General features: G+C 52.3%; 8 protein-coding genes across 8 annotated transcripts; 5 read left to right on the top strand and 3 right to left on the bottom strand.

The window, feature by feature from the left end:
- Positions 1-595: 595 nt before the first annotated feature.
- Z517_06288 (uncharacterized protein) lies at positions 596-2,125 on the top strand (the record flags this gene model as incomplete). Its single annotated transcript, XM_013428028.1, has 1 exon — positions 596-2,125. One exon carries the CDS (start codon positions 596-598, stop codon positions 2,123-2,125), a length of 1,530 nt encoding a protein of 509 aa, XP_013283482.1.
- A 1,117-nt stretch (positions 2,126-3,242) lies between these two features.
- Z517_06287 (uncharacterized protein) lies at positions 3,243-5,372 on the bottom strand (the record flags this gene model as incomplete). The annotated part of the gene is made up of 2 exons (XM_013428027.1): positions 3,243-5,234; positions 5,295-5,372. The coding sequence occupies 2 exons, from the start codon at positions 5,370-5,372 to the stop codon at positions 3,243-3,245; spliced, it is 2,070 nt and encodes a 689-aa protein (XP_013283481.1).
- Positions 5,373-5,770: 398 nt separating this feature from the next.
- Positions 5,771-6,736, bottom strand: Z517_06286 (uncharacterized protein; the record flags this gene model as incomplete). Its single annotated transcript, XM_013428026.1, has 1 exon — positions 5,771-6,736. One exon carries the CDS (start codon positions 6,734-6,736, stop codon positions 5,771-5,773), a length of 966 nt encoding a protein of 321 aa, XP_013283480.1.
- Positions 6,737-7,101: 365 nt separating this feature from the next.
- Z517_06285 (uncharacterized protein) lies at positions 7,102-12,455 on the bottom strand (the record flags this gene model as incomplete). Its single annotated transcript, XM_013428025.1, has 4 exons — positions 7,102-10,850; positions 10,908-11,223; positions 11,275-12,261; positions 12,312-12,455. 4 exons carry the CDS (start codon positions 12,453-12,455, stop codon positions 7,102-7,104), a joined length of 5,196 nt encoding a protein of 1,731 aa, XP_013283479.1.
- A 1,793-nt stretch (positions 12,456-14,248) lies between these two features.
- On the top strand, positions 14,249-15,572 carry Z517_06284 (uncharacterized protein; the record flags this gene model as incomplete). The annotated part of the gene is made up of 2 exons (XM_013428024.1): positions 14,249-14,380; positions 14,436-15,572. 2 exons carry the CDS (start codon positions 14,249-14,251, stop codon positions 15,570-15,572), a joined length of 1,269 nt encoding a protein of 422 aa, XP_013283478.1.
- A 437-nt stretch (positions 15,573-16,009) lies between these two features.
- Z517_06283 (uncharacterized protein) lies at positions 16,010-16,885 on the top strand (the record flags this gene model as incomplete). The annotated part of the gene is made up of 1 exon (XM_013428023.1): positions 16,010-16,885. One exon carries the CDS (start codon positions 16,010-16,012, stop codon positions 16,883-16,885), a length of 876 nt encoding a protein of 291 aa, XP_013283477.1.
- Positions 16,886-18,271: 1,386 nt separating this feature from the next.
- Z517_06282 (uncharacterized protein) lies at positions 18,272-20,236 on the top strand (the record flags this gene model as incomplete). The annotated part of the gene is made up of 1 exon (XM_013428022.1): positions 18,272-20,236. The coding sequence occupies one exon, from the start codon at positions 18,272-18,274 to the stop codon at positions 20,234-20,236; it is 1,965 nt and encodes a 654-aa protein (XP_013283476.1).
- A 1,550-nt stretch (positions 20,237-21,786) lies between these two features.
- Z517_06281 (uncharacterized protein) lies at positions 21,787-22,923 on the top strand (the record flags this gene model as incomplete). Its single annotated transcript, XM_013428021.1, has 2 exons — positions 21,787-22,133; positions 22,200-22,923. The coding sequence occupies 2 exons, from the start codon at positions 21,787-21,789 to the stop codon at positions 22,921-22,923; spliced, it is 1,071 nt and encodes a 356-aa protein (XP_013283475.1).
- Between the last annotated feature and the right edge of the window lie 199 nt (positions 22,924-23,122).

The following is a 23,122-nucleotide window of genomic DNA, read 5'->3' as shown; positions in this document are numbered from 1 at the left end:
GAAAAGATGCTCATACAAAATTACGAGGAGGGGAGTGATTGTAAATCTAATGGTGGATGACAGCCCATTGACATTGGGGGCTGAGGTACTTGGTACGTAGCACGGCGTTGCAGGCGTCATATGTGATACCCATACTCTTCTCCGTCACGATATCTGAGGGGTACTTGATGAATACCTATCCAACCTGAATGTACAAAGACTGCGAGATACATTTTCTCCCAGGTAACTTGGCCCTACCCACCGGCCCTGCCCAATCCTAGTGGCCTGATACCGCCCAGCCCGAACAACTTGTGCCCCGCACAGCCAAGGCCGATTATCGGTGACATCTAATCTGATAAAATTTGATCCCAATCTCGACCTTCGACCTCTTCCCGACTTGTTTTCTTGTATGCGCCCCGTCGATTCCTTCTGTCCGCCTTGCTGTGGTCTCAAGAAGAGATCTTTTCTAGAGTTTCCTCTGCAAACAAATGCGACAATCGTACAAGGGCCATAGCGTCCTCCACGCCGTCAGCGACTAATTGCAGACGACGTCCCACAAAATCAGCTCCAAACAAATACCCTCGGTAGAGGGCGGGTTGTCCTAAATTTGTGTAACATGGTCACCAGCGCCGCGTCTCCGCCGGCCGCAGCAACAGCGGCGGCAAACAGCGCTCACGTCGACGTCAAAGTTGCCATAGCACGACCACCATCTCTATGTATGAAACCAGCTCAGACCCCGCCAGCCGCTTCCCCACCATCGTCGTCTAGCTCAGCGCCGATGTCTCTCACCAGCAGAGAATGGATCGTCCCTCCACGGCCCAAGCCAGGTCGGAAGCCGGCGACAGATACACCGCCTACTAAACGCAAGGCGCAGAATCGAGCAGCCCAGCGAGCGTTCCGGGAGAGGCGCGCCGCCCGGGTCGGCGAGCTCGAAGAACAACTGAAACAAATCGAGGAAGAGCATGAACACGAACAAGACGTCCTGCGAACGACGGTCGACAAACTTGAGAAGGAAATTGAGCACTATCGAACTGACCTGGCACACTGGGTCGATCGATGTAGGCGACTAGAAAATGAGCTTGCTGCCGCGAGATCAACGACTTCCGGATCATCTGCGCAGGATAAGAACCCAGATTCTACCGACAATGCAGCAGATGATACGTCGATCGGATGCGGAAACTGTACACTAGAGACTCGCTGCCAATGCATAGACGATGCTTTTACAGCAATGGGGGGAGAATCAGCCGATCTCCGCGACGCCCATCATCACGAGAAACGCCCGCTCTCCCCGTCGCAGCGAGACGGCGGGGAGAAAAGGATCAAAATTGAGAGTAAGGAAAGTCTAGAAATCGACTTTACGACAATGTACACCTCAAACGCTCTTCCAGAACGGCTTCGGCTAGACCATCACTCTCCTACTTCGGTGGTGGCGGATCCGTGCGGCTTCTGCTCAGATGGAACACCTTGTATCTGCGCCGAGGTTGCAGCCGAACAGGAACAAGCGCAGACTGTGGCCAACAGCAGATCTGCCGCCGCAACCATCTCGACGCACCTGCCACCAAGACAACTCGACCAATTTACACCACCTCCATCTGAAGGCGATGTGTCCATGTCTGTCCCACCAGTAGCTGCTGCACCTTTAGGGTGTGGAAGTTCGGGACCAGGGACGTGTGCTCAATGCCGCGCCGACCCGAACAGCACTCTTTTCTGCAAATCCCTCGCAGCGTCTCGTGCTCAGTCGCAGGCTGCGAACTCACCAGCCTCGGGGTGCTGCGGCGGCCAAACTGCCGGGGGGTCCTGCTGTCGGTCGAACACCGAAAGCAACGTAGTGCCTCTTCCCAGGAGGAACCGCACCACCCGGTCCCAGGCCGCAGCCATCCTGTCGTATCAAGGCTTGGCCAAGCAAGCCTCTGCAGATGTGCCAAAGGCAGGAGTGACACTGACCTGTGCAGACGCCTACACCACCCTGTCAAGACATCCTGCGTACGAACGTGCTGCCGGCGACATTGGCGAGTGGATGCCCAAGCTACATGCCACTGAACCAGCCAACCAAGCCATGGCTGGCAGACCGGCGTTGGAGATTGACGCCGCGAACGTCATGGCCGTCCTGAGAGATTTCGATCGGAGATTCGGCAAGAGCCCATGAGACAAATCGAGAAGATTGTCGCTGTGGATAGGCAAACCCAAGTCCAACTTTCGGCGTCGCGTGGTGGGGTTAGTCAATTGTGGGCCGGCTCAATCTCTTTTATATATCCTAGACGAAGTCACGGTTTGATATGGAAAACGGGGGATTATGTTGATGACGGCGTTTCTTGTGGCTGGAAGGGTGAATAGTAGGAAACGATCAAGGAAACTCCCCCCCTTTTGCGCGTCCAAAGGTCTCTCTCTCTCTCTTTTTTTTTTAATTAGAAAAAGTTGAATGTATATATTCTCGTCGATGTCGGTGTCGGTGTCGGTGTCGATTTTCCGGCGTCTGTGGAGGCCACTCCTCCCTCCCTCCTTGGTGCGTATGTCAGTGGCCGCGGAGGAGGAGGAGGATGGGAGGAAAGGAGAAGGGAAAAGAATGAGATGAGACTACGAGGACCGGCGGACAGCTTGAAAACCCTGTTTGTTACTGTCTCTATGCACATAAACTCATATTCGTGGGTCAGGTTATTTTCATATATATATATATTATCACATATATCCACCGAATATCTTTTTTTTTTCTCTTCTTTCTGATCTTCTGTTATTGGCTTGACTTTACCTTTTTCTCGTTGCTAATTCAATGCGCGCTCCTGGGGCTCACACTTCCTCCTTGCGTGCGAGGACAGGGATGCGTGTACCTGAAGTATATTATATCATATACCTACAGTATCTAGGTACGCAGGTACGTACGTACAAAGTAGGTACTTGACTATACGAGCATATCGAGCATGAAAGCCTCGATACATACATAAAATTTCAATTCATTTTTCGGGGTGGCCAGACGCCCTGACTCCCTCCCTCCCTCCATCCCTCCCTGCCCGGGCTATATTATATATGTGCGCGCTATAAATCACCGTGGGGTCAAATTTCGTAGGACGCTGTCGTAAATAGTAAATTAACCCAGTCGTAGACAATGAAATAGGAGGATTCTGTCACAAAAAAAGCAAAGGGGGAAGTTGTCGCCGAAGGACTTGTTTGTTCAAGTCAATTCGTATCCCGAAGGTCTCTCTCCCTCTTGTTTCTTCCTGCTGGTGGCGATGGCAATGCCGCACAGTTTATTGTATTGCTGCCAGCTGTCAATGCCACAATGACTGCCCTCGCCCCGCTCCACCGCGCAGGCCCAATCTCTCGGCCCAGCCTGCCACACCATTTCGAGCCTTCCTCCTTTCCCGCCCACGCCCTCCATTAACCAGTGCTGAGCTCGTACTCGGACTTGTAAGTGTGTACTCCCACTTCACCTCTCCGTCCACGTACAAGGTATACTTAAACATGCTCCTTTGCCATCCGCTCCCTGCATCACCCGCCACGCTACGAATTTCAATGACGCCAATCTTGCTGTTTCCGTCTGGAATGTACTTGATGGCCACGTCTTGGTTGTCAATCTGGCGGAACGTCCGGAATGGAAGATAGAACATTGACAACGGCCCTACTGAGAATTCGTGGGGGCCAGAGGCCGGGGTCGTGTCGTAGACGACAGGCTTGGAGACCGGTTCAGCTGCATCCAAGTCGGATGTGTCGACAGTATCTCCCACCTGGCCTTGGCCTTGGTCCTGGGAGAGGACCGGCGGCGGGTATCGTATGGCAGCGAATTCGTGGCGATCCCCAGAAAGAATAACCACTCTAATACCAAGTTCGCGTTCTGCATCATGCATGGCCTGCAAAATCAACGCTCGTTCCCTGAGAAATCCACCCCAAGTGTCAGACGTGCCAAATCGCCAGTTCTTCGTGAACGGGACGCTGGTGGCGATGATTTTCCAATGCACATGCGGGGGTTCAGGCGCGGAGAGGTATGCAAGGAGGGAGTCAAGTTGTTGAGTACCTAGCATTGAGTGTGTTTCGCGGGTGGAGGGTGGATTCGACGATTCCGAAGACGAGCCGTACATGGGTTTTTCTGAGCTCCGGGACGAAGAGCTAGTTGATTGCGATTCAGGGTCAGTCCGATATCGCCGTGTATCGAGCATGAAGAATGACGCAGGACCATTGGTAAATTCAAAGTAAGTGATATTTGCTTCCGGTCCACTCAGAGAGCCTGGTGGAACTGGTGGATTCACCGAGACGTGATAATGGATGAAGGGATCTGAAGCGGCCGGAAAAGGATCCGTATCATTTCCACCGGACCAGTCATTGGCGATTTCGTGGTCGTCGAGGGTGTGGATCCAAGGTAGGGTATCAAGTCCCGGTAGTGACCACGACGGCGAAGCGTAGACGCGTCGATATTCCGAACGATAATGTGCAAGGGAGGATGATAGACGAAGGGGCACGTCGACATAGATAAAGTCTCCGAGGAATAGCATGAATGAGGCTGGCGATGGAAGTGAACGGACGAGTTTGGACAAGTATTCCAAGCCATGGATTGCCAGAGAATGAGCCGTTGGTCTGTACGGAAAATTGGCCTTTATACAAGAGGAAGTGAGAAACGTCAAGCTGTTGGCGGCTTCCGAGTATGGCGATGCTGCTGTAACAAAGGTCCCGGATTTGTCATTGGAAAGGGAGTAGATATATTTCTTCGATGGCTGAAGACCATCAAAACTGAGTGCCTGGGTATAATCGGTATCGGGTCCCAGGTAGTAGATCGTGTCCGTCGTAGTCCACCTGGTCTTATCCGCCGGAGACAGGTAGACGTAGATTGGAAGTTGGGCCGGATCAGGCTCTCGAATCAAGATTTTCGCAGAGGTCGAGTCGACATAGCCAACACGAGTGAAGCTCAAATCCTTTGCCGGATGGAGAAGAGGCCCTCGAAAGACCAAATCAACCGTAAACAATGCCAACAGGACGTTCAATCCAATAGTGGCGTAACTCTGTCGCTTCTCTCGCCAATTGGGTATTCCAAAGACCAAGGTCTTGAACAGTGACTTCTCCTCCTCGTACAGGACGGGTTCTTCGTGTGCTTCACTGATTTGGTCCTGGGCTTTTGTTTGATCATTGCCGTTGACATGTGGAGGGGCATCGGAGGGCGCTTCAGACACGACAGCTCTACTCGAACCGAAAGCTTCGGGATGGCTGAAGACGAAGGCCAGATATATTGCCACTGAAGAAAGGATGATAGGAGGGAAATGATGACCGGGGATCTAAGGACAAGGTCAGTTGAGGTCTCTGTGTTGCGTAGCTGATGCTCTAGGCATACATACCCATCTCAAGAAGGCGTAGGCGGCGAGCCTTGCTACGGACGAGCTTGTGCCGGCTATGATCTCTGCAGGCGAAGGCATGTTTGATTCTCTCTGAAGCTATCACTCACTGCCTAAGCAGCGAGTAGTTGGACATGAATCACATCGTTGTCGAAAAAGTTGGCTGTTGGCACACAGGCAAAGCGCAGACACACCACCAATTCCGTTTCCCCAATGACGCAAGCAAAGAAGCCGACCAAGTTGAAATGGAGGGCAGTCAGACGGTGACCACCGTGACTAGCCGCTTCGCCATTCCGTAGAAGCCATCTGTCTGACAAAAACGTACCTTGGCCATTAGGAGCAGGGGTTTGGTCAGCCTTATTGTCTCTATTCTCTCCTGGAACAGCTTTGGGCTCCAGATGCTTTGGCAGACCCATTGCCCCTCGAGCTCGTGTTGTATAGACACATATCCATGTCGTTCTCCTGGTTGAGCCTCATGGTCAACGATTCACTGAAATGCCCGCTAGTCCTCTCCCCAGCTGTACCACCAGCGCCGCATCTCGCACCTTCTTCATTCCCATACACAAGGCCATGCAGTAAGCCCACATCCAACAATTCTCGCCTTCTTGAGGCAGCGCATCCCAGTATTCCCATCCCATGACCCCTCCGAACCCGGGATACCTCTCCACCAGCAAACTCAACACCGCCGCCGACAATTCCAGCGGCACATAACCGCTCCCACCGTGCTTGGGGTTCGTCAACATGCCCGCCACCACCTTCTCCGCCGGCCAGCCATTGCGAATAATCTCATCGTAGGCCGCCGTGTTGTGCAGCCCTCCCCACCCGTTGTAAAATTGCGCGTTGTACCATGCGATGCTCGGACCGCGCATGGCCTCGAGCATCCGGTAATCAAACCCAGATAAATGCGGCCGGCCAGCCATGAGAGCTGTAGCCACAGGGGCGAGTGTGATGATGAACGCGGGCCCAAAGTCCGCTTTGAGACGATCGATCAGGTGCACGATGCCTGGCAGAGACATTTCCTCCTCGACGTCCAGATCTATTCCGTCGAGGTTATAACGTCTTATCATGTCACGCAGCGGAAGATAGTAGCTTTCAAACCGTGCTAGGGGCACGTCGGTCCTCGACTCGGAGTAATCCAGTCTTGCGAAGGATCCCCGCGCGGCACCGCCCAACATGCCCAAGACCTTGATGCCCGAGTCCTGAAGAACAAGAACTTCGTCCCATAGTTGGGTGTATTTTTCGTGATCCGGTGGGTCGTCATTGAGTGTCAGATTGTGCGGGTCCCAATTGACGTGGATAGCGGCGAGAATCACATGCGTAACGCCCGAGGGGTTGGTGAGAAGTGGTAAAAGTGAGATGTATTGGTCGCTGTGGTGGTATGTTTGAAAGTAGCATACTATTCGAGGGTTCCATGCAGTGACAGGTGCTACCGGGAGAGGAGGCATGACTCCATCCGGAGACCTTGTTCGCTGCTCACTTAGAGGATAAGGACAGTCCTTTCGTTCGCCAGGAGTGGAGTGGAAACCGGCGAGGCTACGTTCGCACTCCGAAACAAATGCCAAGACTCTTGGTTGATTGACGAGGCACGCAAGGCTGAGAAAACTGCAAGGCTGAAGGAAACGCCATACAGCCCTCACCAGACTGACATTGACAGAGGTCGGTAGATTCTGATTTCAAGATTCATCTATTGCGGACCCTTTCATATCCATGGCCAGTGCGCCTTTATCCTAGACATATAAATAGTCAAATAAACTCCGTTTTCCTTTTACCCAGACTTTTCATACCCCAGTACACTTTTACTATCGATCTTCTATCGTACATTGAGCGGCGGGAGTGGTGCTCGAAGGTTGCCCATCGCATTTCCTGGAGAAAGATCAGGAGTTCCAGATAGGTCACTCCGCGCTTGCCTGGTCCTCATTGCTGGTGCTGTTGCCAGTTTCAGAGCCCGCAGTCCATTTGATGTCGGATCCATGTTGCCGGAAGTGGGCGTGCCGTAAGCTTGAGCTTTCATTATGATCTCGTTCTGTTGTTGCATCTGCTTCAGGAGTGTCTCGTTAGTGACATGCGGAGCACCTTGGGAGATGGCTGGCAAGGCAAGTGTTTCCGAGCTTTGCCACAACGGATGTTGAGCCGGGAAACTGCTAGATGTGGACTCTTGCCCCGTCAAACTCCTGGTTTGATCTGAAGTGTTAGACATCTGGCGTCGCATGAGCTGTGAGTGTAGGATTGCAACAGGTGTTTCCATGGTCTTGTCAGAGGGATTCATGGCCCGAACAGGGCTCGCGCTATTCTCAGAACCGCTTCTGCTTCGAGATTGAGATCGACTTCGACTTTTCAAATTCGGCAGCAACGGTCCGTACCTTGCGGAATTTTGCGCAGCGTCAGGCGCGCGGGGGACTAGCCTGCCAATAAACGATGCATGGCTTTGGACACTGGGTGCCGGATTGTGCGGAAGTCCACTGGCACTGGAGATGGACGCGTTTGTTGGCCTCCTGGCTAGTCGTGGTTTATCGTCTGCTCCGGAATTGTTCAGACGCCTTGATCCAGACCTCGCAGCTAGTGTGAGCGGAAGGGGCCAGCTGCCGACGTAGTTCGACTGAGAGTCTCCTCGTTGGTGTTCTGTTGGGCCTGGAGACCCTTCACGCTCGTCCTTTAGTGACGGCACAGGTGGTAACCTTTTCCCATTATCACCATATGCAGCCACAATGTTTGCAAAACTTAGGTCGGAAGGCAACTGGCTTAGTCGCTTGATTGATTGCATGTTCGAGTCCATAAAGGTCGAGATCGATTGAAGTGCATTGCGCGACTCATGCACCTCGTAGGACGATGGGGTATCGACACCATGCGCGGCTCTGGCAGTATGCGAGTCGGCTAGGCGAGCTGGGCGCGTGCTCTCTGGTTTGGGGTCGCGACCTGAGCCTCCTCCGAGACGAGCCTGACCAGCGTCAATCGCTTGCCTGGCCTGCGAGACAACCTGAGCAAATATTATATCCTGATCCGCGTATCTTGTTGAGCGAAACGGTTTTGTCGCACGGGTCGCCTCGCTAAATGCTGTAGCTTGAGCCAGGATGAAGAACGATCCATCGTGTATCTTCCGTTTTAGCACATTCCATCGCGTCCTCGCGGGGTTCTTCTCCAATTCCGGGTGATAGATGGACTCCCTCGACAGCCTCGAGTAGAAAGTGCCGAGGCGTTCAGCAGTACGTTCTAGGACCGAAAGCAGGTAAGTACTCAGACTGACCAATCTGTGCTTCTCTGTACCGGACTCGATGCACGCGACGACATCGAAGGCATCCATCCCCATACAAGCATCTTCGCGAATTTCTTCTAGAAATCGGACATCCAACTCAGTCACTGCACGGGCGTATTGCAGAATCCCGTTTTCTTGGAACTGGGCCTGTTGGTTATTGCAGACAAAGGAGCCGATCTGTGCGATTTCCTTCGCAGCATTGGCGGCAGAAGAAGATGCCTGTGCTCTGGTGATGACACCAATGACATCCGGCACCCGAGTTTCGGGTGTGCCAGAGTTGACCAGCGCGAAGGTGAGCTTGAGATGCAGCTCTTGAAGCTTCGCGCCAAACAAGGTTGAAAATCCATTCTGCATCAGCCTCGACTGAAATTGGTAGAATTTCCTCACACCTCCCATGTTGAAGAGGTCGCCCTGAAACCAGGTCCGGGCATCTTGCTGGATGTAGTCCACCTCGAAGTGTAACGTGGTAAGGGCTTCGACACAACTGCGGAGGTATTGATACCAGAGATCATAAATGCCACTGATCTCAATGGATCGGAAATCAGGCTTTGTGGCAAGGTGACCGATGAAATATTTTGACAGTAGACTCATAACCTCTGGGTTTGTAGTATGAGCCACATCGTCAAATGTCTTTGAGGCATCCAGGCCGGCACTTGCTTGGGCAATCAAGGTACCACCAGGGTGGATGGGAAGGAAATCAGTGATGTCGTAAACGCCACCATGAACACCGATGAACATCCTAGACCCTTTTCGGTGGCCAGTATTCAGGGCCAGCTTGGATAGAGGGATTCGTGGAGTGGCATAACTGATAGGACGTGGTGTCATGAAAATGTCCAACATGAAGCGTCTTTCCGCAAATGCTTTGGCAAGCAAGCTGTCCGCCGACTCTTTGGTTGACGCCCAATTCTGATAGATGGCATGTCGAATCCCCGATATGATCGTCTCATACATCGATACGGAGCCACAGACGTAGAGATGGCCTCCGAGCCCTCCTTGACTCTTTGAGATGACAAGATCGCAGACCGTTCGCCCTTGTTCAATTATCGTTGCGTCAAGGTACCGAGGACTCATCTGTTTCTCAACGAGGTCGCGCGACACTGGATCATAAACAAGACCTTTTGTGTCTCTCGAAAATGCAGTGTGGACTTCAATCTGGCCGTTTTGTACATATTGTCGAAGCTCATGCTCGTAGGACAATCGCTCCCGTGACTGTACCCCGAGGAAGAGTATGTTCCTTCCGACACTGGTTTGAGCTCTCGCTTGCCAGAAGCCTCTGAAAGGAGCGATTCCTGAGCCACCTGCAAACATGGCGATAGGCCCGGTCATGGTAACTGGAAGTTGAAAATTGATAGGCCTGGATATCCCAATGAGGTATTCTTCATCATCAAGCATCTCTCCAGAGATGGTAGGATCTGGGTTGAGGCATCCGCTGCTCACCCCATGGCGCCGATTATACGGGGCGGTGGCCTGTAGTATTGGTGCCAGCTGGGACTCCGTGCGAGCGACAGTTAGATCAACGGTGCTCGGCAGCAGCTCGTTTGAGTAGTTGGAGATGCTATAGGTCCGGGGCACCTCGATCGGTATTAATTTCGGAAGCCATGAAAGATCGGACAGATTGAATGCTCGGTCCCATATCGTCGAGGAAACTTCTGCGACTGCAAGTTGGAGCAAGTCTCCTATGGAGCCTTCGACTGGCCACATTTCCGATCCCAGAACTTTCAGCACACTCGATGATGAGGCTCGAAGTACCATATGGAAGGCCATAACTACATCTTTAGTCAAGGGCGCCAAGTGTCCTCGTCGTAGAATATCTTGGACCGTCAGAGAGGGTTCGCCGTCAGTTCGGTTGACCGATTTCAGATGCCTAGCAAAGCGATTCCAGTCCGCATTTGCTGAAAGCGGGACTGGCTTGTGAAGGAGCTCGTCGAGCCCCAGAGCGGCGGTGATCTTTGCTATCTCCGTCCAGCTGTTGACTGGCATAATCGCAAGTCGGTCTCCGGGCTGGAAGGTAATGCCAGTGCCTTCCAGTCCGAAAGTTACCATGGCCGTTGATCGCTGGGGATCAGAGTCCACAAAGGAACGCGACAGAATTCTTGCCTTGAATCTGCATTCTTCGAAAGACCCTCGCAGTTCGTGGGGTTGTAGTGTGACTTTACCTCGGAAAGGTTCTAAGCGTTCTCGCATGGATTCAGAAAGAGTCTTGTGCACCTCTTCCCAAGGTCTTCCAACATTGTCGGATGAACCGGCGTTCCCGTTCGTCTCACTCCGACCAGTTTTGGCAACAACTTCCAAGAAGCCATAGACTTTATCTGTACCGAAAGGAATTAGCCACTGTCTACAGCAATTGAAAGGGAGGTTTGACAAACAGCGGTGTGTTCCGAACCAGCCACGCTCCGACAGATACGCCTCAAGGATGCCTTCCATCACACCCATCAGGCGTGGGTCGCCAGATTCTTTTACGAAGGCAGGAACCTGGTAATGATACTCAACAGCAGCAATGAATGCTCGAATATTCATCGGTAGCCAAGCTCTAAGATGTAAGGCTTCTCTCCCAAGGAAGCTATCGTACTTCCTTCTTCCGATAAAGGCGTCCATCAACAGGAATACTGGCAATGCGAGTCCGGACAATGCAGGAACACGTTTGGAGAGGGGAGCGCTGAACTTTGCATATCTCTGACCCCACTTGAACATAGTCAGCCCTGGGCTTTAAGTCAAAGAAAGTAGGAGGATTACCTCGACGGGGTTCGCGAAATTTTCGCCGGAGTTTGGATTCACACTGATCTTCTGGAAGACATTGACGAACCGGTCCACAATAGCCTTCAGCTTGATCAGCTCTCGAAGCAGTCCTTCTTTATCTTTGAGCATGACTCGTTCTTGACATCTTGTGATGACCTCAATGCCTTGGGTGAAGCATCCATGGGTCTCAGCCATGCACAAGAGGAACATAGCTTCACCGCGATCATTGAACACAGGCCACCGTAGGTCCATGTTTTCGCATCTCGCAACATACGGGTTGATGCTGGTGGGATCTCGAAGCTTGTAGTTGTATACGGAGACGTCGTACTGGGTCAAATGTGGTAAAACTCTGCCCATCCTCGTACATATCTGGCGAAGAGGGATGGCGATATTCCTGGGTATTCCTTTGGTCTCCTCTTCTTCATCGTCTGCTTCGCCCGACAGGTTTCGAAAGGTCCCGGGTGGTGCGGTTATGCTGATTCCTTCGTGTCCATCGTTTCGTTCTTCATATCTGTAAACGCTGGCAAGGATACCAAGACAAACAACTGCGGCCCAGAGGGCTTGGTCGGGTATGACGTCTTCTGTACCGTATACAAGAGGCAAAGCCAGAATCGACTCGCGCATTTTACCCCGGGCGACGACTGCAGGCATTCTTTCGCAGAGATCCGACCATATTCTACCAGGTGACATCGAGAGAGCGGCAGGTGCTGCTGAAGGATCTGGAGGGCAGAAGCCGTGCGTGCTGGTCAGATACCCATCCCTCCACCCAGTTCGGGGGCCCAATTCCTGGGCACGCCTCAGGACTTGCCGGGCCGGAGCACCAAGGGCCGATGCGAGAACATCAAGGTCTGGGGGGTTCAGATGGTCTGCGTTGGCGAGACCACTTGTGATGGTTGTCGAGGGTGCCTCGGGGATGAGTAGTTCTGTGATTGTCTGTCTCTCCTGAGAGACGAGGTCCTCTATTGACTGGCCGTCTGCTGGGATCTGCAGATGTTAGCAGGGGTATGAACTGAGGTTCTTTTTGGGACACCCACTCCTTGAGGTGTATAGTGTGACTGTGTAGACATCTGATAAGCCGCGAAAGCGCAACCTCGCGGACCAATTCGTTGGACACCAGCCGGGCATTGCGATCCGGGTCCACCCCTATGCCCACTGACGGGACAAGATCCCTCCGACATGTTGGACGTCCTTCAATTATTATATTGCGTTTTCCTCGAAGTTTAAATGACACAAATGAATAAGAACAAAAAAGATAATGCAGCGGCAGATTAAAAGAGGAATACGATGCACAGACTCGAATAGGGTCAAATATTGAGGCGACCAGCACCCTGATGATCGACTGTGTGGCTGTAACAAACAGAAAGAAGAAGAAAATGAAGTGAAGTCTTGTGTTGTTTACTGGGAGGAACGGACAAGGTGATAGTCGAGTCAAGGGGACCTACCTATATAACATATCGATTACTCCTGAAAGTGAAATCATACTGGGCATAATCACGAGAGGCTGAAGTTGAGCGCAAAAGGTTGAGGGACCCTGCCAATCGTTACGTGATGGAATCAACAAGTGGGTTTCTGCTTGCCAGATTGTTGGTTCTGGCAGACGTTTCTGGGATATTTCAAGCAGTGATATTGTGGATAAAACGGATACCAAGCCCTCCACGCGAGAGATCTCTAACACAAGGCTGCGGCCAAGGTGCATTGTAGACAACCGCACAGGAATTTGTCGCCGGGGATGTCACTGGCTCGTGTCAAGGGGTCAGCGCTTTCGGGCATGCAAGGATTGAAACGAGGGAAACATTGGTGGCCTCATTGGGTAGGATGGAATCAAGGTCGCCATAGTCACAAAGAAGGACCTTTGAACGGATAGGGACCAAGACTCTCCACTGACGCGGAGTCGAGGGATACCCGGCGTCTTGGTGACGGTTGACAGCCACTGACAGGCTTATAGCACGGTTGGAAATTTTGCCACGGGGTCTGTAAGGAGCGGCCAAGAAGGCTTGACTGGCAGCAAGTGTTTGAGGTTATCTTCACCCCCTTACTCCGTGCTTGGCGGGCTCGAAGTCCAAGACGGTGAGTCGATGATGGCAGCCGGGGAGAGCGGATCATTGCAGCTGAGGGAGTTGTCAACGGGGACTTCCACTATCATTGGAGGGAATGCAAGTCACAGGAGGAGCAAACTTGTAGATGAGATTCTGGACGAGTAGAGACTGCAGATGCTCATCAGGCGTGCCAAGCCACACACACGCCAGGAGAACTCACTTGTCGCAGACTGTATACGCCGCCGTAGAATTGAGGCTTGGCGTCAACGGTGGAGTAAAGAGACTTTACACGCACTTATCGATTGAGAAATCCGTGGAATTTCTCTACCCCAGATTGATTACCCTCGACCGTCCCGATAATTAGAAAAACGGGGATTTCCACTAAAGGCGCCATTTTCTGCCTGCCTCGTGATTTGCCACCCAAGCCACCTTGCTCACCGACTACTACTCCAAGGAAGGGTGCCGAACTAAAGGCTCTATGATCGCGCCAAGAGGATCGACATGAACGGTTACTTAAACTATACCTGTTCCTTGTGCATACCACCGAGATCTGTCGAGCAATTCCCCAACTTCCCCAAGCACTCATCGGTTGCTGACTTTTCGTTGGGGTCGTGGTGAGCTAAGGGCAACGGCAGGAAGCATACCAGGTGCCTCCCAGAAGACTCATTGCGGAAAGTCTCTCAGGTAAGCTCCAGATGATGCCGATGTCTAACATGGAGATGTGGGCTTCTCCGACAGTTGGTGGGGATGGAGAGCATCATACCACGAGCGGCAGCAACCCGATATAGAGCAAAAACTTGGAGACAGGAAAGGCCCGTTGCAGGATATATTCAGCCATCTTGATTGGAAAAATGCCGAGAATGTTGTTGTTGGTGGCTATTCCTTTCGACACAGTCATCCCGGCCATCTGCGACTCTTGACGCTCATAGCCCAACATGAAGGTCCTTGGTGTCGTTACCTCGTTTCTTATAGCCAAGGCAGTGGCACAAAAACAACCACCAGGTATAACAGAGCCAATCGTGGAGGACTGCGGCTTCGGTGGCTCTGTGGTCTGCGTGAATAAATATGTGAGCAGTCATGCTTCACTCACTCTCAGACAGATACCTTGCTGACAATGACAAGGCGGCTGTACTTCCATATCATTTCAACCGCTCTATAACTTCACTGGACGCAGAGTATGACTTCCGCAACACCAGTGTACCAAACGCCCCTACTTTCTCGCTCCTTCAGAATGCCTCCTTCGTGGTATTCGATCGAGAACGCGGGTTGCAATACCTTGGGTCGGAACCGACGTTGGAGTTCATGTTTCCACTCGGCAATTCAGTGCATGAGGCACCCGTCTACGTGCCCGGTCTGAACAAGCTGTTCATGTCTCAACTGCCGCCACAATTGGCGCCGCTGAGCAACATGTCCCAATATTTGCCGCAACTCATGGTCGACCTCAACCAGGAACCATTGACGCTGCAGGAATATGTGACGGACCCTCCGATCTTCGCGCCAAACGGCGGTGTCTATCACAACGGGCAGATCATCTGGGCATCTAGCGGTGGCTTCGACAATCTCAATGGCACGGAGCAGCGTATCGCGCTCCACACTGTGGACCCTACCACCAACAAGTCTAGTGTTATCCTCAACAACTACTTTGGATTTTATTTCAACAACCTGGACGACGTCACCGTCCACCCCACGTCAGGCGACCTCTTCTTCACGGATCCCGACTACCCATGGTTCAACGGCCGCGTGGACACGGCTCCTCAGATCCCCACAGCGTCCTACCGCTTCAACCCAACCACGGGCGCTCTATTCCTCATCGACGATACTATCGAACAGCCCAACGGTATCGCATTCTCGCCAGACGGGAAGACTCTGTACATCTCCGAGACAGGGTCGTTGACCGGTAGCATCGACCCCGCGGTCGGGCCGGGGACCAAGCACTACAACACGACGGGCAAACGATCGATTTACGCCTTCGACGTGGCCAACAACGGCACGAAAATCAGCAACAAGCGGTCCTTTTACCAGGCGCAGAACTACATCCCGGACGGCCTCAAGGTCAGTCGCGAAGGGCTCGTCATCACCGCCACGGGCCACGGTGTCGACGTGATTGACGACATGGGCCAGCTCCTCGTCAGAGTGCAGACGAACCACTCGGTGGCGAATGTCCAATTCACGGGGCCGAATCTCGACACTCTGTGGCTCATGGGCAACAAAGGTATCAGCAGGGTGCAGTGGAACATCACGGGCCAGACCCCAAAGTAGTTAACGATCGTTGAAGAATGAAGCGAGGATAAACCTCGGCGTGAGATTCTCGGCCGGGGTCTAGCTAAGAGTTGTTGTCTTGAACATAATAGTTACTCCACAATCCAATCAGATCTACCCATGGCCTCTTGTCACACATGCATCCAGACATTTACACAGCACAGGATTGGTCAGAGGCACGTATTGTGTCGACAAGGCTGTCATTCTTAAACAAGGCTCGGTCTCCATTCTCCATTCCCCGCGCTCTGTTCGTCATCACAGAGCCGAGGTGCGAGGCTATGGAATACGAGCACTTGTAAACCACTTGATATTTGTGCAGTCCATCTTCGTCCTCAGGACAAGTACATCTATTGATTTTCTGTCGTGGGCAAGAGGCGCCAAAACTCTCCAACCGCACCCAAATTCACCACCAGTTGTGGCAAACATCTGAACCAGACATGGCTCCTTTCGTCGAGACATTGAGAAACCGAGGGCCCTTCTTGGGCACCTTCGTTACGCTTACCTCGACGTTATCCGCTTCTATCGTGGGCGCCTCTGGATATGACTGTGTGATTATTGACATGGAGCATGTTCCTGTCTCAGCTCTAGAAGCTACGCATATTGTCCATACGATAGGTTCGGCGTCCAAGGGTACCTGTTTGCCTCTCGTGCGGGTACCGTCTCATGGGGTGGAATGGATCAAATGGGGCCTCGATAGCGGCGCTTCCGGCATTGTTATCCCCATGGTCAATACTGTTGAAGAAGCTCGCCAAATTGTGCAAAAGGCTCGATATCCGCCTCTTGGCCAGCGAAGCTTTGGGCCCGCCTATGCGCCCTTTGCCGACCCGGCATCCGATCGATCAATCGGTCAGTATTTCGGGGACACTGCCCCAGGATTAGCCGTCTTTCCGATGATCGAGTCTGCCAGCGGTGTTGAGAATGCCGATGCTATCCTAGCGACGGAAGGTGTCAGTGGCGCCTTTGTCGGGCCTTTCGATCTGCGATGTTCGCTGGGTCTGCCCGGTGGTGACGGGAAAGAGGATCGCTTCCTTGATGCTCTCAAACGGATTGTTGCAGCAGGAAAGAAGGTCGGCAAACCTTTGGGTATTTACACCGGGTCCAAGGAACAAATGGAGCGTAATTTGAGCCTGGGCTTTGAGTACATTCTCTACCATGGTGATTCGACCCTCCTTGCCGTGGCAGCCAAGGCTTCAGTTGAGGAAGGAAGGTCAGTGATTCAGCAGGTAAAGTCTTCGCGAGCTGTTGCGGGCACGCCTATGGCCATGGTCCAAGGTATGCACACTTCTCACCACTCAGAATGCGTGGGGGGCTGATGTTGCAAGAGACAGGTTTCTTACGTAGTATCTCAATACACTAGCAAACTGCGTTTCTTGTTTCACCCTGGTACTGCCTAATGACTTGTCTTTCACACGGATCTGGGCTCCAAAAGATACGCGCCCCGTCCGTAAAAGGCGACTAAGCGAGGCGCAGGTCATCCATTTCATGACACAGCTCGCGAAAGTGTACATCTACCATCACGAGTGCTTCAACCGAGACCGTCGCCCGTGTGATACCGCCAGGGCTGCACACTCAATCCACTCTTTTTCTTGTGTCACGACGGCGACAACCCGGCCAAGAATTCACCTGCACATACTCGAAAACTTCGCGCGTTGCGGAACTACCTAGAGACGGCAGACCAGGTGGTCCAGGCGTCCGACACAGCTTCATCGATTGCGTCTGCTACGGGCATCCGCTGCTTGTCAACACTTACTGGATCGTCGCGGCAATCCAGTTGCTTCATAGGGCACATACGCCGTCCACGGTGGAACGCCTGCTCGCCCAGTCGAGTTTCGACCTGACGAAGCTGACCTTGGTCAAACACTAGAAATACTGGGGAGCGCCGACCACGACACTGACCAACCTGGCTGTTTTCGAGAGGGAGCTGCGACCGATGGTCCCCAAGGCACAGCAAGAAGAGCCTGGAGACAAGGGAAGGCCAAGAGAACGTATCACTGGTATCAGAGCAGAGATCCGTCTTGGAGACCGCCGCGCAGCTTGATAGCTATCCACCAGGGATTGAGATTGTACCCGCGACCACCGACGGACAGTTTAGTTCAGCTCAGGCTCACCCGGAGAGCGGCGAGCAAGCGCTTTTGATGTTGGCATGCGAGACTTCGCGCTTGTGGAAGACCTGTCAGGACCCCTCAACCGAGGAGTTGTGAACGAAAATGGGCCACAAGTCTACCTTGACAATGTCTTCTCCAATACTTGGGATGATTGAGACGACAATTTGGATCTCTGGATTATGGGATAAACCCCTTCAATGTAAAAGGGTCGATGGCACCCTGACTCTAGCTCATAGTATGCAGCGGTAAAAGCGGATGATCGCAAGAAGAACACCGATCCGGGTTAATCACTAAGGCTAGGCATCACTGGAGCTGGAGAAAAGAATCTTTATTCTTCATTATGTATGCGGGTAAAACGATTGGTTGATTGGCGACTTTCCATGCGCTGGTGGTTGTGTTCGCTTCGAGCTGGGTGCATGCCCGCCACGTGGCGAAGCGCGAGCTCCCAGCCTTTCTGGACACCTGCCAACGATTAAACCTGAGCAGAAGCAAGCAAAGAAATCATTTCTGGATGTGCCTTTGTTGTTGTGGATATCCTCCGACAGCTGGTCACTGAATCTGTATGATTTCCGGCCACCAACTTTGATCGCGACGATGTCTACACCTTCTCCGCCGGCAGCCACGGGAGCCTCAGCCGTCATTGCTGCCAGAAGCTCCGTGTACAAACCTTTGAATTCATGGCAGACCCGCCTCATCAAGCTTTTGCCAGGACACGAGGCCGATCCGTTAAGATGCGAACTGCACGCTGCAGCTATCATAAACGAAGCAGGGCTTGGAGTCGCCGAGGTTTACGACGCGGTTCAATACACGGCCCTATCCTATTCCTGGGGCCATCCCACATGCACGGCGCCAATCGATTGTAACGGCGTCCAGGTTTTCATTCCACCTCCGCTAGCGGACGCACTGAGGCATGTCCGTCACGTCGATAAGCACAGGTGGGTGTGGTGCGACGCTCTTTGTATCGATCAACAAAATACGGACGAGAAGGCTGCGCAGGTCAAGCAGATGCTTCTAATCTTCCGCAAGGCGGAAAGAGTGATTGCTTGGATCGGCACCATGTCTGGCCCCGTCATACGGACCTTAGCTAAAGTGATTGGTCAACCTGTCGAGAATGTACGCCACTGGCGATACGACCCACAGGAAATAAAGGCGGATCGGGTTGAAACAGTAAAGCTGTTGTTGCAAAGACCCTGGTTTCGCAGAACTTGGGTCCGTCAAGAAGTATATGCTGCTCGCAGACTAGATCTCCAGGTTGGTCACCATTCAATGCTTTTCGGCAACTTTGTCGACTTCGTCAAGACGTGCAGAGAGATGACGCCACAGCTGGACAGTCTTTCGTCGAGTCGACTCGATGCTGAATTCCAGGGTCAAGCCTCTTTAACTACTCTGGCATTTTGCGTGTTCGGTGATAACAAGGACTTTGATGCCTCGGATGATCGAGACAGAATATACGGTTTGATCGGAATGCTAGAACGAGCAAGGACAGGCGACGCAGCTGGTCCGGAAGGCTGGACAGACCAGCTACTACAGCGATTTCCTATCGACTACACCGAAGGTGTGACCGCGAGCGTGGTTTACCAGCGCTTCATGTCATTCCTGATGGCTTCGGAGGATAAACTAAAGTGTCTGGAAACGTCTGGCACCCGCTACTCGAGCGCAAACATGCCCTCGTGGGCTATCGATTGGAGAAATAGTGACTTTCACTACGGCGCGTACCAAAACCTCCATTTCTGGATTAGCGGCGTTCCTGGTCGGTATTACAACAAGGCAGAGCTGGCAGACCCTGACTTCTGGGAGTTGCCAGTGGAGGCCTATGGAAAGGAGGAGTGGACACCACCTCAATATCTGGAGACTGAGAACCAGCTCCGTCTCAAGGGCGCCCGATTGGGGGCAATCAATTCATCACAAATCAAGGATGTGCCGCCGGAAGGCTGGAGATGGTACTATGAAGAAAGAATCGCATATCGGTATCGTTCTAAGTTTATTGAGGAGCGCCGGCGCTTGGATCGAATGTTGTTTCATAAGGATTTCAAGGCCATGATTGTCTCTGATGATGGTGTTGTCGATGACTCGGACCACGTCCTGGCTGGAAGGTGTGGAGTAGTGGTTACCGGAGACGTCAAAGACGGCGACTTGGTCGTACAGCTGGTCGGCTCCAAGATGGTCCACATCTTAAGACCCACAGACAAGGAAGGGACATTCTCTCTGGTTTGCGCCGGCTGGTATTGGCGCCTTCCTACCACTGCCGAGAAGTTATATTCAGAAAGCATAGGGAGAACGCTGCCCGTGGAGAAGCCATATGCCTCCGTATTCGACGTATCCGCCGATTTCATCTTTTACTGTGACATCCAGAATTTCGCCAATTCTCTACCAGGGTTAATCGGAGAGTCTGAAATAGGACCGACACGCTGGGAGAGGTTTGAGATTAGGGTGGTGGAAGCTACAGGCGGCATTCACCAGGCCAATCGTTATGGTCATCCTTTCTATGTACACCCTTCGGACGACAGTGTTTCGGAGGAGTTTACACGGTCGGGGTTGGAAGAGTTTATTCTGATCTGATTTCGGCTCGATTCCTTGCAAGGTAAGTTCTAAGGAAGACATTTATTAGATCCGGCTCAGAAAGACTTAGTTACTGAGGTGTACTAGTACATTTCAATAATTCCCATCTCCAGGACAGATCAAAGTCCCGTGGGGTCGAGAAATAGACGTGTCCTGGCGTCGCTCCGGCAGAACGTATCTAGAACGAAAAGACTTGGAGTATGAACAGTGTTGAGTACCGCGAGGTTACCTTTACATTCTGTGTTGCTTCTCGCCAGATATCTCAGATGTTTAGCCGCTTAAACGCCCGAGAACTATAAACACGAAGTAGGTAGCAGTCTATACTCCGTATAGCTGATATTTCCTTGCTATCGTCCTTGCCATCTAGGATTGTCCAGGTAATGAAAGCGTCAAGGTGACACGTCCTGGTCACGAAGGACTCGGGATCAATTCCCTCCTGTAAGCGGAAGCAGCGTGAAACGTAAGGAGGTGAGAGCAAAAGCGAAAGTGATGACCTTTTTTTGGGTACGCTCAGCTGAGACGGTTGAGGTGTAAACTGGCAATTAGAGGCGGGTGCTGGTTACAGGACTCCTAGCCCGGATACGGGCACGATTGACCCCTTGCTCAAGCTAATTCAACATCGTGATCAGTCACTTGTCGGACAGGCTCAGGTTGAAGCGGCGAGCCTCAGGTCATGCTCAGGTCCAAAGATGGAAATGGAAAGCGGCCTTATCGTGATTCCGACGTCAAACTCCCTGGATCATGGCGGTTTCAAAACGAGGCCAACAATGGCAAATCAGACAAATCTGCCAAGTAGGATCATGAAATCACCATGACGACCCTGCAGAGCCCGTCGATTTTACTCCAGTCTATTGACAACTGGACTACAAATCATCTCAACTTTCTGTGGATGGACGACGGCTAACCTTATGAGAGTCTTACCGGGAGAGACTTGCGAAATTCGTATAAATAATCTGAGTATTTTCCCACTGTTTTGTCAGGTACTTTTCAAATTTGAACGCGTGGTAGAGTTCACCCAACCACTCGCACGTGACATACTCAGCGGAGAAATAATTTCCCGTTTTACTCGAGAAGGATGCTAAGTCCTTGGCTACATTATCTTGACTGCGTTTTAATTCCACCAATCCCATCTCCATTCCGACAATATTATATAAAACTCCCTCAATATACTTAATAAATCCATAATACGCTTAACGAATAGACTGGCTCGTCGGACGGGTCAATTCCCTTTTGTGGTTTGGAATGCTTAAAATCGGTCCGCTTGCTGCCTGACGAGGAACTGCCCGCCGCGAGCCAGCCTGAGCAAAAGCGGCGCGAGGTCACGTGGGACGAGAGGGAAGCCAGCGTCGAGATTCCAAACATGTACTTCACCTCCCTACGACGAACGACCTTTGACGCACAAAGAAACACGACAAGACACGACAATAATGTTAAGCTGACACTTCAGCAGGTGAGTTGTTTACCGTCTTTCTCATATCGGTATGATACAGAAAACCCACTGCGCCTGGTAAGAACTGGTCTGATTCTGAAATCCAGGTGATTCGCCCATCATGTCGACAACCGCGACAGCCCTTGTTCCCTCTCCCTCTTCTTTGAGGTCTAGCTACAGTCCCGCGCTCCAGACTGCTCAACATGCAGTATCGCAAGTCACAAAAGCCGTCGCAAACGCGCCCAGCAATGTCTCTGGAAGAACGCCGAGTCTCGGTTTATCTACGTCCAAACCTGTCGAGACTCCCACTCCTCCCTCCACCCCAGGAAAGTTTAGACACCCGATGACAACAGAGATTTTGAGGAGGAATGCTGCGACAGCACTTACGGACAGAAGCGTCAAGGGTGCTGTGACCAATGCTGCCGCGCTGCTTGTAACATTCATATTCAGTGATGTATACTACCGCAGGTATGTTCAAGTAGAGGCTTCGAATTGCAACAGCTAACTTGCCAGCAGTGTTCCTCCTCTGCTCAGTTCCAGCGGCATTGCCGACCCGACTCAAATTTCCTGGACCGCCCTTCTCATCATCCGCCTCCTCTTCTGCCTCAATATCATACTTCTCCTCCGACCCATCATGCCGTACATATCCAAGAAGGACCAGATCACGGATATCCCATTGACACCCTCCCAACGATCCCTCCTGGGCCTCAATCCGTCCGTTAATCAAGGCCAGAGCCCGGCCGGCTCGGCGGCTAGCTACATCACCCCTCCGCGCTATCGACGTCTCTCTGCTTCGTTCGGCGGCAGTCCCACACAGGGCTATGGTTCTGGCTCGACTGACCGCCGCAGTATTTCGGCGAACTATTCTTCATCCCCTCTATCTACATCCCGCTACACCCTGGGCTTCTCACCCACACCCTCGCAATCCCTCCGTCGCACGGCTTCAGGCTCACCGTTTTCCCCTTCTCCAACCGCAAGTCCTCTATTCCACAAAGCTGTGAACCAGAACCAGTCCTCGCAAGTCTTAGATGGTGAACTTGGCACCAACAATCATTCATCGTTTGGAGCGATCAGTGGCGGAAATTCAGGCCTCAATCGATCCCAAAGTCTGCGTGAACGGAGACCGAGACGATCGAGCTTCGAACCAACTTCGCCATCCCCTACCAGAGCCCCGCAAGTTGTTCCAGGGTTAAATTACAAATGGTTGTATGACAAGGGCAGGAAACTACCCAGAAGCGATTCTTTTAGCGCCTTCTGAGCTTGCACGACGCGGTTTTGGTTATGTAGCGTTCAGTTTCACCACGTTCCACCTTGGCACAAATGAGTGTTTTGTTTACAGACCGGCTGGAAGGACCGCTTGGAGCTGGGGCGTTTACTCGTTGACAGCGAACACGTTCCGCTGCAATGTGCAGATTTGACTGGACTAACCGAACATTCAGAGGCTGTTTTCTGACAGG

Source organism: Fonsecaea pedrosoi, assembly GCF_000835455.1.
Source record: "Fonsecaea pedrosoi CBS 271.37 unplaced genomic scaffold supercont1.4, whole genome shotgun sequence".
NCBI classification, from domain to species: Eukaryota; Fungi; Ascomycota; class Eurotiomycetes; order Chaetothyriales; family Herpotrichiellaceae; genus Fonsecaea; species Fonsecaea pedrosoi.
The sequence above is the reverse complement of the archived record's forward strand: the minus strand, read 5'-3'. Positions and strand labels throughout refer to the sequence as shown.